Source organism: Phaethon aethereus (assembly GCF_964289735.1).
Source record: "Phaethon aethereus genome assembly, chromosome: Z".
Taxonomy (NCBI): Eukaryota; Metazoa; Chordata; class Aves; order Phaethontiformes; family Phaethontidae; genus Phaethon; species Phaethon aethereus.
This window is the reverse complement of record NC_138577.1, coordinates 24,263,291-24,275,899: the sequence shown is the minus strand read 5'-3', so window position 1 is coordinate 24,275,899 and position 12,609 is coordinate 24,263,291. Positions and strand designations below refer to the sequence as shown.

Sequence of the window (12,609 nt, the reverse complement as noted above, 5' to 3'; positions counted from 1 at the left end):
ATCTCCTTACTTGTAAAACAGTCAGAGTATCTCCATGGAAGCCCTGTAGCTCATTTATTTGCAGAGAGGAAAGGACACGACAGTAAGGGAGATTGTCTAAGGGTTTGTTTTACAAAAAAGCTGAAAAAAGCACCATATTTTTACATAAGCATTTCAAAAAGCGAAGACTGACATCAAGTGCAAAGAGAAACAGGATTTAGGTCCTACTTTCCAAATGGCTGGACAAAAAGAAATCTTGCAAATTCTTCGTGTAATTTTTAAGAAGTCAAGCACATACACAAAAGTGGCTCTGTTACTTCAAAGGTAAAGTAAAATTAATTTACCAGCATCTTTAATCAGTATAGCATTGGTATCTTCCACGTTGGTAGATCCTACAAGACAAAGGTAAAATGAAGAAAAAAGCATAACTAGAACAAAGAATGCATGCAACTTCACATTTTTACATTTTAAATAAGTATGCTGTGAATTAAGACTGCTTTGTTATTTTTGTTTTATTCACAAGTTCAGTTATTTCAGTATATTCACCAAAGAAAGTATAGAAACTAAAATCAAATCTCTGCTTTCCTACCCTATTTTTGCTGACTTCTTCAGAGCTGGACATTTTTAACAGCTATACACAAGTAAGTCAGAAGGACGTATTTTAAATCAACAGATTAAAAACGTGCAAATTGCTGAAGACTATCAACCACGTGGTACTATTTCCAACAGAGTCCTAGGCCTAGTTCCTATATACTTTATATACGTGTGCATGTGTACTTACAATGTGTACGTAAAAATTATCCAAAATCTTAAAAATTAATTAATTCTTCTGCTACTTCAACAGTAATTCTCAAGTTGAAAACATCCAGAAATGGCTACTAGGGGCCACAGAAGCAAAAAAATGTGTACATGTACCTTTTAGCATGAAAGTATTAACTGCCATAACTCCTGGAAAACAGAGTAACTGTCAACCCTGTTGTAAGGAACCTTCTACCATTCCCAGTATCACAGCACAGCAAGCCATCCTGAAACTTACATACATGAAGTATTTTACGAAGAGATTCTTTGAAGTCAGAAACCATGCTCAGAAAATGAGTATTTATTTCTATTTAATAGAATGTACTGATGCATTCTGATAACAATATTTTGTATTTGAACTTAAGTCAGGTAACACACAACATGGGATAGAGCTGAAATGACAGGGAAAATAAAGTGGCAGATACCACTTTTCATTTTCTTTCATGGCCACTACAAAACTCAGTTTGGCGGGGAAGCAAACTTGAATAATTCCTCAATGTATGAAGACTACAGAAAAATACTAAATTTTTAAAGGAGATTCTTCAGATTTGGAAAGTCCTCTATACTTTCCAAAATGACAGCATAACTTGAACTTTTAAAGGTTTTTTTCACAGGATTTTGCAGAGACATGGAAGAATTACCATAAACTGCCTTGCAACATTTGAACAGGAAGTTCCCAGTAAAAAATAACCTGCAGAATTTATTAAGGTTGTCAACCATTCTCAAGAAATCCTGAATCCTCAGGAAAGCAGAAATGCCTCAATCTTTCTAAAATAGTTATGGCAAAAAGTAAAGAATCCTTAGGAATTCCTCTTCCTATATATACACTGCATTTTCCTTATGGTAGGTTTAGTAATAAATTTAAAATATTAACATGTCCTTTCAAATATACAGAGTGAATGCACTACATAAAATTAGGTATCACACGGTAAAATTGTTTAACAGTTGGCAAAAGCAAATGTAAAGAATTTTACATCTTACGGTTCCTTTATTTATTTTTTTTTTAAAGAACTTACCTTGTAGACTGTGAACCATTTCTAAAAGCACAGGTGTAAGAGTCTGATTATATTCATGGAAAATATCAATAAAAAGAACTTCCGTGCATGGCTGAAAAATTAATAAATCTGTTTTAGAATCTATCAAAATAAAGGCAGTTCAAATACATTTTATGCTAAAATTTGTTAAGTGCTGAGTATTATGTACTAAAGGTTATTTGAAATGTAATATACAATAGTAAAATCAGTATTATATGAAATACTACTCTTCCTACTATACAATATTCTTAACTCTAGGACTGTTTTGGTGGCTGTATCTAAATCAACCAGTTCTGCAGTACAAGGACAACTGATCTGTGGAGTGAAACAGCTGGTGTTGAGGAGCCAGCAACCACACTGTAGGTATGTCACGGTTTCATTTCGGACTAGCTCTAGCTGAGTCATCTGGACTGAATACCCATTTGCACTTAGAACACACTAGATGCATAAGGTTGGGTTTATTAGCTTTAAAATTAAAGTAGCACAGCAAATAAACTATGAGCTCTCTCTACAAAAGCAAATCACAGCAGAGATAATCGGGAAACTAACATCTGAAACTTTGTTAGTAGACACAATAAATGAAGAAAGTCCTAAGTGATAACATCAGTTACCAGTTTATATATCAGTTTAAAGAAGAGATAATTTCCACTGTGTTTAATAACCATAAGATACTACACAATAGAAATCCTGAAGCAAGATCATTTTCCCCTCTCTCCTAGAATATGAAATGCACAGTTTCCAGTGTATTTCAGCATGTTTGAACATTGAAAGAATGAACAAAGTTAATTTATACTAATTCTAATGAAATGTCTTTAACTACAGTTTTTTTGAAAAGCACACGCTTATCTTTCTATCAAATATCATCTCTCAGTTACCAGAGTACCAAGAAATGCATCCAGAAATGGTGAATTCTTCTCTTTCGAATTGAAACACTTACTCTGAGACTGTACTTCCAAGAATCTCCTCCAGTCTCTTCTACAGCTATTATTTCAAAGAAAGGAAAGAGTATTATTTCAACTATGGTTCAAATAAAGTTTAGTGTTTAGATACGTGATATCAAACTACTGAGAAATCTCTCATTACGAAAAGAGCCTCTAGAGGGAGGATTTGTCCATGTAACCAGCCTGCAGAAAATGAAACGGACAATATTGCAGTAAGCAATTTGTAGAGGCAATGCAGATAGGAAACTCTTACACCAATATCTAAATAAACTGCAGCTACAACACATTTCTTACTGAAGCCTTCTGGGTCCTCTTCCCACATCGTTAATTCTTCCTTTGTCAGTAGGAAATAGTGAGTGACTAATCTCCTACATATTTCCATTAGTGTTGGATATGTGAAAAATGCTGTCTTTATCTTATGTGCTTCAAGAGTTTCTGGACTGCTATCTGAAATAAAACATAGACAATTCCAAATTACAATTAAATGGCTTAATGATCAAACAGTAGGCTAGTAAAATTAGTAAGAAATCAATAGACAAGAAATTCTTATTCTCAGAGAAAAAGAAAAATACATTTTCATGGCAGACTTTCATAAGAGAGTTTTAAGATGGTACTTTTTTAAAGAAAGTTAAATTCCCAAATGCATTTACTTTTAAGAGAGTTCTCTAACAGCAAAATAAGACCGAAGGGTCATTAGGGCTTCACAAAGTATTTATAATGCTCTTCAGCTACTATGTAGCTGCAAAGAAAAAAAAAAAAAACTGTCTAGCTGTTGCTTTTGTTTCATTTATTTATTTATCATTACTGAATTAAAAAAAACACACAAAACTCAAAGAAAGTTTCATTTATACCTATTCAGAAAGTTTATCCAAATACAATCTTAAAAATAACCTGTTTTTTTTAGGAGTTAACATTATTAAAGAAAGCAGCAATAAAATCAAATACTTTACACTATGCATATGTCACTCAGAAGTTAAGAAAATTAAATTTTCTATTTTAATTTTTTTTTAATCATCCAGTTCTCAAAAAGCCAAGTATTATAGCTTTTAACAGAATGTGCTACATTCTTGTTGTCTCAAGTGACCATGTTTCTATCTCAAAAACTCAAACACAACTATGAACTTCTGCAAGTAGAAGTTTCTTTTAATAATCATGGATTTAGGACATTCTAGTGTGTTATAAAATTATGGAGTAACACTGAAATACATCAATATTCTCAGGAATTTTAAATGCTGGGTTTGTGTAATCTGACCAAGACCAGTATGTTCATGAAACCTTTTTTCCAAATGTAGAAAAAGAATGTTAATTGTTATCTAGTCATTGTCAAATGTCAAATTAATGTGGAAGTTTTTTTGTTTTTTTTTAATATAGTTCAATTCTATTTTTTGTTATACATACATACAGCAGTGTATGAAGATTCAGAATGAAACACAGGCTGACAAAGCAGAACATAAAAACTGCTTGATATTCAAATGCATGTCAAACTCACTGTGCTTCTGTCTATCAGAGTATTGGTATTAGTTAATTACAGCAAATACCCCATTTTATCAAACATTTCTCAAGGGAAAGATGCATCAAACCATTTGATGAAAACAAACCAAATTCCATACCTCAATACTTCTTAAAATTAGTTCAATGAAAACTAAAACAATCAACAAAAGATATTGACGGTCTTTTTGTATTTAAAAGTACTTTAGCAAGTCAATGCCTATACATATAAATACTTTAACCATCGATATAAGAATCATCAATATAGAGACAGAAGCATACATTACTATTAAAACATTAAGTGCTTCAAAAGAATGTCTTAAAGGAGTTCTACTGTTGGGAACAACTAGCAAATTGTTTCTCAAGATACAAAAATTGTTTTTAGTAAATAGCAGCAATACCTTCAACATTTTTGGATGGCTTGTAAGCATAATTTTTTACGATCATCTTAATGAGATTCATGCACTGTACAATAAATCGCTCAAATACAATTCCTTCACCAGCCTCTGTGAAAACATAGCTTACAGCAAACTCCAAAGATCTCTGAATCAAAGGGGTGAATGAAAAAGGATGTTGATCCAGGAAGTCCAAAAGCTAAAAATTAAGTAAGTAGAAGAGCAAGAGAAAACAAATTACTTTTTGTGCAAGTCTTTTATTAAATGCTTTCATAAACTAGTTATCAAAAACAAGTGCGAATGTATATAAAACTAAAGAAAAGAAAACTGAATACAGACAGGAAATTAGGAAGAGATAAGTATCAATGGTTAATGAAGCATTATTTTGCCCTGAAATTCTTGATTCACATTCAAAATTACCTTCTTTTGAGTTTAAGGAATGATACCTGTTTTCAACTAGACCAGCTTGCTAGCAATACAGTGTATAAAACATATCAGCCACACTTAAAACCCTGAACATTTTAGCAGCTAATTCATCCCTATCAGAATTATTCGAAGAGGCATGAGGGAAACAACTTACTCTTTTTTTGTCCCTCTGCCACTGCACTATAAGCACTTGCTTTTTCAGCCTAGCTTTTCCAACTAGCTGTCTAGAATGCACTGGTCAATTCCTTTCATCTTCTCTACTACTGCAAAAATGCCTAAGCCTAAATTCTTGCATCTGAATTTCTACAGGTAGTAGATTATCTATTAAAGTGTATTTTCTCTTCAGGACTATGAAGAAAGATGCACATGCCTCACATACTTTGCTTGGTAGTTCAAAGTCAGAAGTACTATGACAAGGACTAAAAACATTGGGTCAGATCACCTTCAGTTCAATTTTGGTGAAGCTGACAGGTGCCTCCTGCTTCTGATAATCAGGCTGAATACTTAAATAAGATCCATAGCCCTGAAATAGACTCTGAAGACAATGGGAACTGTACAATGGGAAATGTACAATTTTATACTTTTTAAAAACAGAGCAAGCGACAATGGTAAAATTACCTTTGGATAATATATGCAATTAATTGTTGCACAGAATTAGCTGACAACCCCAAATATATAATACAATGTAATACAAAAGTCACAGAGGATAAGAGTTTTTTGTTAATTTTCTGTCAATAAACTAAAAGTAGCCAGTTATTCAATAGAACTGACAGGGCCTTAGAAATAGCAATCGAACTACTTATAAAAGACAGGATGAAGCATTTCTCTCTTCTTTATTGAGCAATACTGATACCAATGCTTTAGCAAAACTTCCAGAATTCCTTTTTGAGCAAAATCCTAGCTAAATAATTTACTTATGGAATGCATTACATTTTTTTCCAGCTAAGGAAGCGTACTTCATTTCTGCAACTTATGTCAGCAGGAGTAAATAGACACCCTTTTCTTTAAAAAAAAGTATTTCAAGAATATATTTCAAAACAAAAGAAGTTTTAAGTTGCATTACCTTCCATTTCTTTAAAAGGTCTGAAACTTATTGGCTTTAAGGCACATACATATCCAAATGCGGACTGCTTCTCCAGAATAGAAAACTATTCAGTAACTGAATGGAGAATTTACTTACCACTTTAGTGAACAGAATTATAGTTTTTTCTAGACGATCTCTGCATATATTTTCTGTTCTTATACTTCTACCTGGTAAATCAGATATTAAACAACCATCATATTTTCAGACTGTTCCTTTGTTTCTGGATAGCTAAGTTTTAAAAAAATTAACACGGACAACAAAGTGTTTTATCTCTAGTTCAGGGATTATGGCAGGCAGAAAAAAGTCCTATGTCAGAATAAATTCAAAGTCAAATTCAAGGTGTTGAGTACGGGGAGCGGGAATCTTTAACAATTTCTCTCAGCTGCAGTGAAACTCACCGTAACTTATCTGAATAAAACAATTGTGACATCATTACAGACAACTCAATGAGAAAAGACAGTTAAAATAATGCAAACAAATGCTAGCATACACAAGAAATAAAAAAGCACTGAGAAGATGAAAATGCCCTTAAAATTATGGTATATCCTTACTACATAATACTACATGCTTTTCTAGGAGCTCCACTTGAAAAAATAATTGATTATGGAGACTGGAAAACATTCTGTATTTACAAAAAATAGATAAAGTTTTTATAAAAAAAGAGCCATAATGAGGGCATACAGACAAAAAACATGATATAATAAATGTAAACACTAATATTGTAAGGTAGTTATGCCTGCTTTTGCAAAAAACTTGCTAATTAGAAAAGTGGAAATGGGAAGCTTCAGCTCAGTTCTTATCTTAGGACATCCTGAGGCAACCCCTGCTATCAATACAGGCTGGGGGATGAAGGGATTGAGAGCAGCCTTGCCAAGAAGGACTTGGGGGTACTGATGGATGAAAAGCTGGACATGAGCCGGCAATGTGCTCTCGCAGCCCAGAAGGCCAACTGTATCCTGGGCTGCATCCAAAGCAGCGTGGCCAGCAGGTCGAGGGAGGGGATTCTGCCCCTCTACTCTGGTGAGACCCCATCTGGAATCCTGCGTCCAGCTCTGGAGCCCTCAACACAGGAACAACATGGACCTGTTGGAGCGGGTCCAGAGAAGGGCCACCAAAATGGACAGAGGCGTGGAACACCTCTCCTGTGAGGACAGGCTGAGAGAGTTGGGGTTGTTCGGCCTGGAGAAGAGAAGGCTTCAGGAAGACCTTCTTGCGGTCTTTCAGTACTTAAAGGAGGCTTGTAAGAAAGATACGAGCCTGTTGCGACAGGACAAGGGGTAATGGTTTTAAACTAAAAGATGAAAGATTTAAAGTAGATATAAGGAAGAAATTTTTGACAATGAGAGTGATGAAACACTGGTACAGGTTGCCCAGAGAGGTGGTAGATGCCCCATCCCTGGAAACATTCCAGGTAAGGTTGGATGGGGCTCTGAGCAACCTGTTCTAGTTGGGGATGTCCCTGCTCATTGCAGGGGGGATGGACTAGGTGACTTTTAAAGGTCCCTTTCAACCCAAACTATTTTATGATTCTATAACATTTAAAACGCACAGTACTCATGTTCTAGGGGACTATGATAACCACCAAGCTTCAGGATGGGATGGCCTTCAATTCAGTCTATTAAAGATAGGTAATTAACTCGCAAAAAATGAAAGAAGGGCCAAAAAGAGCATGACTACAGCATAGTAGAAAGGGCAAACAGTTTCATGCAAAGCAGCCTGCATTTTAGAAGGCAAAAAACATGTCTTATTTTGTCATTGAACAGACTGGCAATTGCTGTCTTTCCTAGAAACAAAGCTCAGAGCCCAGATCAACCCCTCGCACCTAAATACAGACTCCCGAGCCAAATACCTTCATTTGTATCAAAAAAATTCTTTCTACTCAGTTTAGACATCTTCTCAGAAAAACTGTTGTTGAATCCCAAAAGCATGACTTGACAGGCTTCAAATGAATGAATGGCTTGCACCAGGTCTACTACAAGTGTACAAGCAAGAGAAGAGTAGCGAGTTCAGATGCAACACTGCTGAACATCTCCTTTTTACTTCCTGCAGGTAAAAGCACTAACATCTGCCAATTATGCTTGTATTTCTGTTGACTGTGTTAACCTGTGGTTGCCTGTCTCAAACTACTACTCTTCCAGTTATAAAGTACGTATAGCTGAACGTGGTCTTTACTTCCCATCTGACACTTACCAAAACATGGGGCAATCTCCAGGAAAAACATAAAATCCTCCCAAAGAAGAAAACTCAAGAAGATCTGGCTTTTAGTAGCATCTACATATTGTCATATGGATACTTGGTGAACTCTTGGTTTAAGATTTTTTTTTTAATTGGCATTATCACACCAAGTATAATTTTAGTGGGATTTTAGTCTGTTGATACAGAAAGGACATTTTTACTGAAGGCTTTTCTGACAGTTTCTGCAACATTTAAAGTAATAGCTTGGCACTTGTAAAAAATACCTTGCACCTAAATGATTAAAGATGATGCACTAAACTGTTTTTATTCAGCTTCTAATATTAAACAACTAATACAAGGAAAAGCGTTCAGATACTTACTACACTCCAGAAACTGTTTCAGCCGTTCAAACACTGCATGTAGAAAACCCTGAAAAATATAAAAGTATATGTGTCTTTTACAGATGAATTTTTTTTGGCACTGTATTATGGGAGGAAAGTTGAGGCAAATTGAAGTCAGTTCAGCTGTGTTACTAGCTCTGACATCACCTTATCACTTTGAACTAACTGATTATCTCAGATAAGCAATTTCCTCATGAAATAATTATCTAGCTAGCAGACTGCATAGATGATCCAAACTGACCTTATTAGCACCACACAAACAGCACAGCATCTCTAGTAGAAGGAGGTAGAGGTAAATAGACATATGCTTTACAATCTTCTTATCCAGTTCCTTCCTGTTCTCAACTTCCTAGTTTAGGAAGTTGGTCATAGGTTACCAATTCCCCCAGCAAAGCAGGCAGTCTTTGGGGTTAAGAGAGATGCTTGGGTTCCTTCCTTCCTTCCCACCCCCGCTCCCAAGATGGGCTGCATACCACAGGCTTTCATCTCAATCAGAAAAATTCTATCAATAGAATTCAGTAGGACAAGTATGCCATTACATTCATCATTAAATGAAAACATCCTCTTCAAACAACGGGGCAGAGTACATACAAGACATCTTCCAGTAGGCAATAGGAGTGTCATTATATCACGTGACATGTAAATTGGAAGGGGTACCTTTTCTTTTTTTTAAAGATCATGCCATTGGTGTCACAGTGATTAGGATCTATCTAGGATCTGAGAGTTCTTAATTGATGAGAGGACAACTTTGAGAGCATGTTGCTCAATCTTCCTTTACATAACACAAATGTGTGACTTTCAATGATTTTTAACATAGCTCTAACAGCACCGGAAATCATCACAGATTTCTAGTCACTAGAAACAGACATATGTCACTTACCATTACCTCTACATTCCAATGAGGTTCTACAAATCCATGGACTGTCAGTTTACGAAGCACTAGGAAAAAAAAAGTTACTTGTGTAGATAGTTCTCAGCCCTTGTTCCAACAGATTTCAGAATGTGACTACTTCCAATCCTCCATATTAAAAAACACATTTAATTTTGGGCCTTTGGATGCCTCAAACCATACCTAACATGAATCTAATCTTGTTGAAACGTACTGAATTTTAAAGTAATTTTGTGTAAAATAATGAAGAGAACTCAAGAATTACTGAATCACGAAGAATTCTGCAAAAGCTGTAAGATTTCAACTTCTGAAAGGTTCTGCAGCAGGAAAAGGGCCAAGTACAGTCAACTAGGGTCTATACACTGTCTTACAGATTTTCTCAGGTTTATCACCACCAGTAACCCAGAGCAGGTGCATGCTGCACCTTCTGAAACAATTTACGACTGGTATCATCTACACTGCAAGCGCTGCACACAAACATCTCAATTTTTCAAAGCATCGAAGTACAGTAAGGACACATACTCATCCCACTGATCAGTACTTGAATTTACATCTGAGGTTGATGCTGACTGCTAAGGCTACCTCTTCACTGAACTTAACAAAATTCATAGTTTAGCTTCCTCAATTAAGTGCCTAGACAGATGCAAGCCTGGATTATAACACATGGAAAAAAGCATCCTGTTATGCCCTCCACTTTCCCACCATCTCCTTGACTCTGACTTCTTAAAACATGCATATCAGAATGGTACACAATGAGAAACAAGAGTACCGTCTCCCTCTTCTGTGTGAACAATCTTCCTTGTCTTGGTAAAGGTATAGGTAAAACACACCAAGAAACACATTGGTTTTCCCAGTGGGCATGGCTTTGCTAGAGAATGCTAACTCTACCAAAAAAGTCTTACTCATTCACTGCAAAGAAACTATTTGATTCCTTATATTTAATAACATTCCATATTATTACCTTTCAACGACAACAGCGTTCTTTCTAGCGAATTTATGGCTGCAGCTTCATCCCCTGTACAAACTTGCTGTAGGAACGTATCAGTATGATGATTCCACAAGGAACACGCAAAGCTATAAATACCTGATGCAAGCTGCAAAAGGAAGAAAGACCAGTAATATATTTGATTGTCTGAATTTGGCTATAGCATAATAAATTCCTAAATTTTAAAGGCCAGTTCAGACTGTTAAATTATTTAATCCATCTTCTTGTGTATCACAGGCCAATGTGTTTCACTTGCTTCTTTGCTGTACTGAGTTGTAACTGATCTAAAGATGTTTTCCAGAAAAAGATCTTGTCTTCATTTGAAAATATGATAGACTCACCTGCTCCCCTGACAACCTGGTCTGACTGTTGCACTTGAAAGGTAACTGTTTAGGCCTCTTTTTTTACCTGATTGTCATTAAATACAGATGCAGGTCTATAATATGGTATGATGCTTCAAAAAACTATCAGCTCTCCTCATCGCCTCCTCTCCCACAAGACTTAAACTGTTTGTCTTGCAGTATAGTTAATATCTGAATCAGCTTACTCTGGGACACAGTCAGCAGTTACATGCCTATCTCTAATAAAAATAGTACTGAACAATGCCTACACTGAAACTAACTTTCTTTTGCTGATAGCTGCAAACCCTGACTTTTTGCTTCAAATTATTTAAAATATTGAATGACAAATAGTTTCTAATTGGCTAGCACCGAACAAAATTCAAACTTAATTCATATTACAGTTTCCAAACAGGACTTAAACTGATAAAGATATCTGAAATATAAACATAAGATAAAGAATATCTCATTCAGTTATGGTAGCACTGTCACTTTCTTCCTTAATTATGAAGCTGCACTTTGTCTGTTATACATGACATCAATGGAATCAAAACCACATATGACCCCTTTATTTGGTTCCTTTGACTAAGTAAAGGTGAGACAGTAGAAACTAGTCATAGTTATTCAATGATGTGTTTGTGGCGTTGCAAAGACACATTACTGAGTAATCATCAGTAATTTCAACCTACTCATGTTTTAGGGGTTTACTTTGGGCATTTTGCCAGGTGTCTCTTAAATAGAATACACTAGTACTAACCATAACAGTAAGCAGTAACAACTCAGATTAAAAAAATAAACAAACAAAAAACCCACCCAACCCAAAACAACAATCCAAAGCAGCAGTAATAGTCCTAATAGCAGAATATACTCTGGATAAACCCATTTGTTTGTCATCCAATCAGTGTACCTTATTAATAAAAAAATTTCAAACAATAATCGCTTTATTAAAAATTGGGAGGACAGAACCACAAATACACACAGTATCCATTAGGAGGACCCACCACATTTTTTACAATTGAAGTCATTCAGCTAGCCATTATAATTTGTATTACTGCAGGACCTAAAGAAATCACTCATGGGCCTAGGCTGCCTTCATCAGTGAAACAGGCAAAATTCCTCTAGTCAGTAAAACAGGCAAAGCATGGTGGTGGTGGTGGTAAAATGTTACCCAAGCTAAAGAATAAATATGAAGTATCTTCATAAATGAAAACTGCTCATAATTAATAGTAACAGTAAAAGCAAAGATGGCAGATCTGTTCAATGTTGCATTTCATAGGCTGCCAGTAATTCTGAGAATTCCTATTCAAAATTGCTATTTATGACCATATTTCAAAGATTCAGCAATCTCCAAAGCAGCAAGGAAATCAGAACAATCATAAAAACCTGCAGAGGCAGGGGCAGGGGGGTGTAGGGGGGGAAGGTGTGTGTGTGTCAGAGACTAAACTGAATGGTGTGTATCCAGTAGCAGAGAAGGTACCCAAAACCTTGTAATTCTTTACAGTCCTATCGTAAAGTAAAGTGCTCTAATTTAAGATGGAAATTGTGCAGTAATTCACAGTTTCAGAAAAACCAAGTTTTTCAGATAAACTGGAAAAATATAACAGCATTCTTTCAAAACCCAGATCAAGAAGCAACAGGAAGACTCAAAAGCTTAATGTCAAATGAACTAGGGAAAA

The 12,609-nt window shown here is 35.4% G+C and overlaps 1 protein-coding gene across 1 annotated transcript in view; it reads right to left on the bottom strand.

Moving 5' to 3' along the window:
• Nucleotides 1-12,609, bottom strand: part of IPO11 (importin 11) — a gene marked incomplete at both ends in the record, with an annotated part of 102,462 nt that overhangs the window by 73,488 nt on the left and 16,365 nt on the right. The window contains 9 exons of the mRNA XM_082013205.1: nucleotides 324-371; nucleotides 1,794-1,884; nucleotides 2,749-2,792; nucleotides 3,047-3,199; nucleotides 4,642-4,834; nucleotides 6,242-6,312; nucleotides 8,701-8,749; nucleotides 9,602-9,660; nucleotides 10,572-10,704. Coding sequence (XP_081869331.1) covers nucleotides 324-371; nucleotides 1,794-1,884; nucleotides 2,749-2,792; nucleotides 3,047-3,199; nucleotides 4,642-4,834; nucleotides 6,242-6,312; nucleotides 8,701-8,749; nucleotides 9,602-9,660; nucleotides 10,572-10,704 — 841 coding nt within the window. The remainder of the gene's footprint in view (nucleotides 1-323; nucleotides 372-1,793; nucleotides 1,885-2,748; nucleotides 2,793-3,046; nucleotides 3,200-4,641; nucleotides 4,835-6,241; nucleotides 6,313-8,700; nucleotides 8,750-9,601; nucleotides 9,661-10,571; nucleotides 10,705-12,609) is intronic.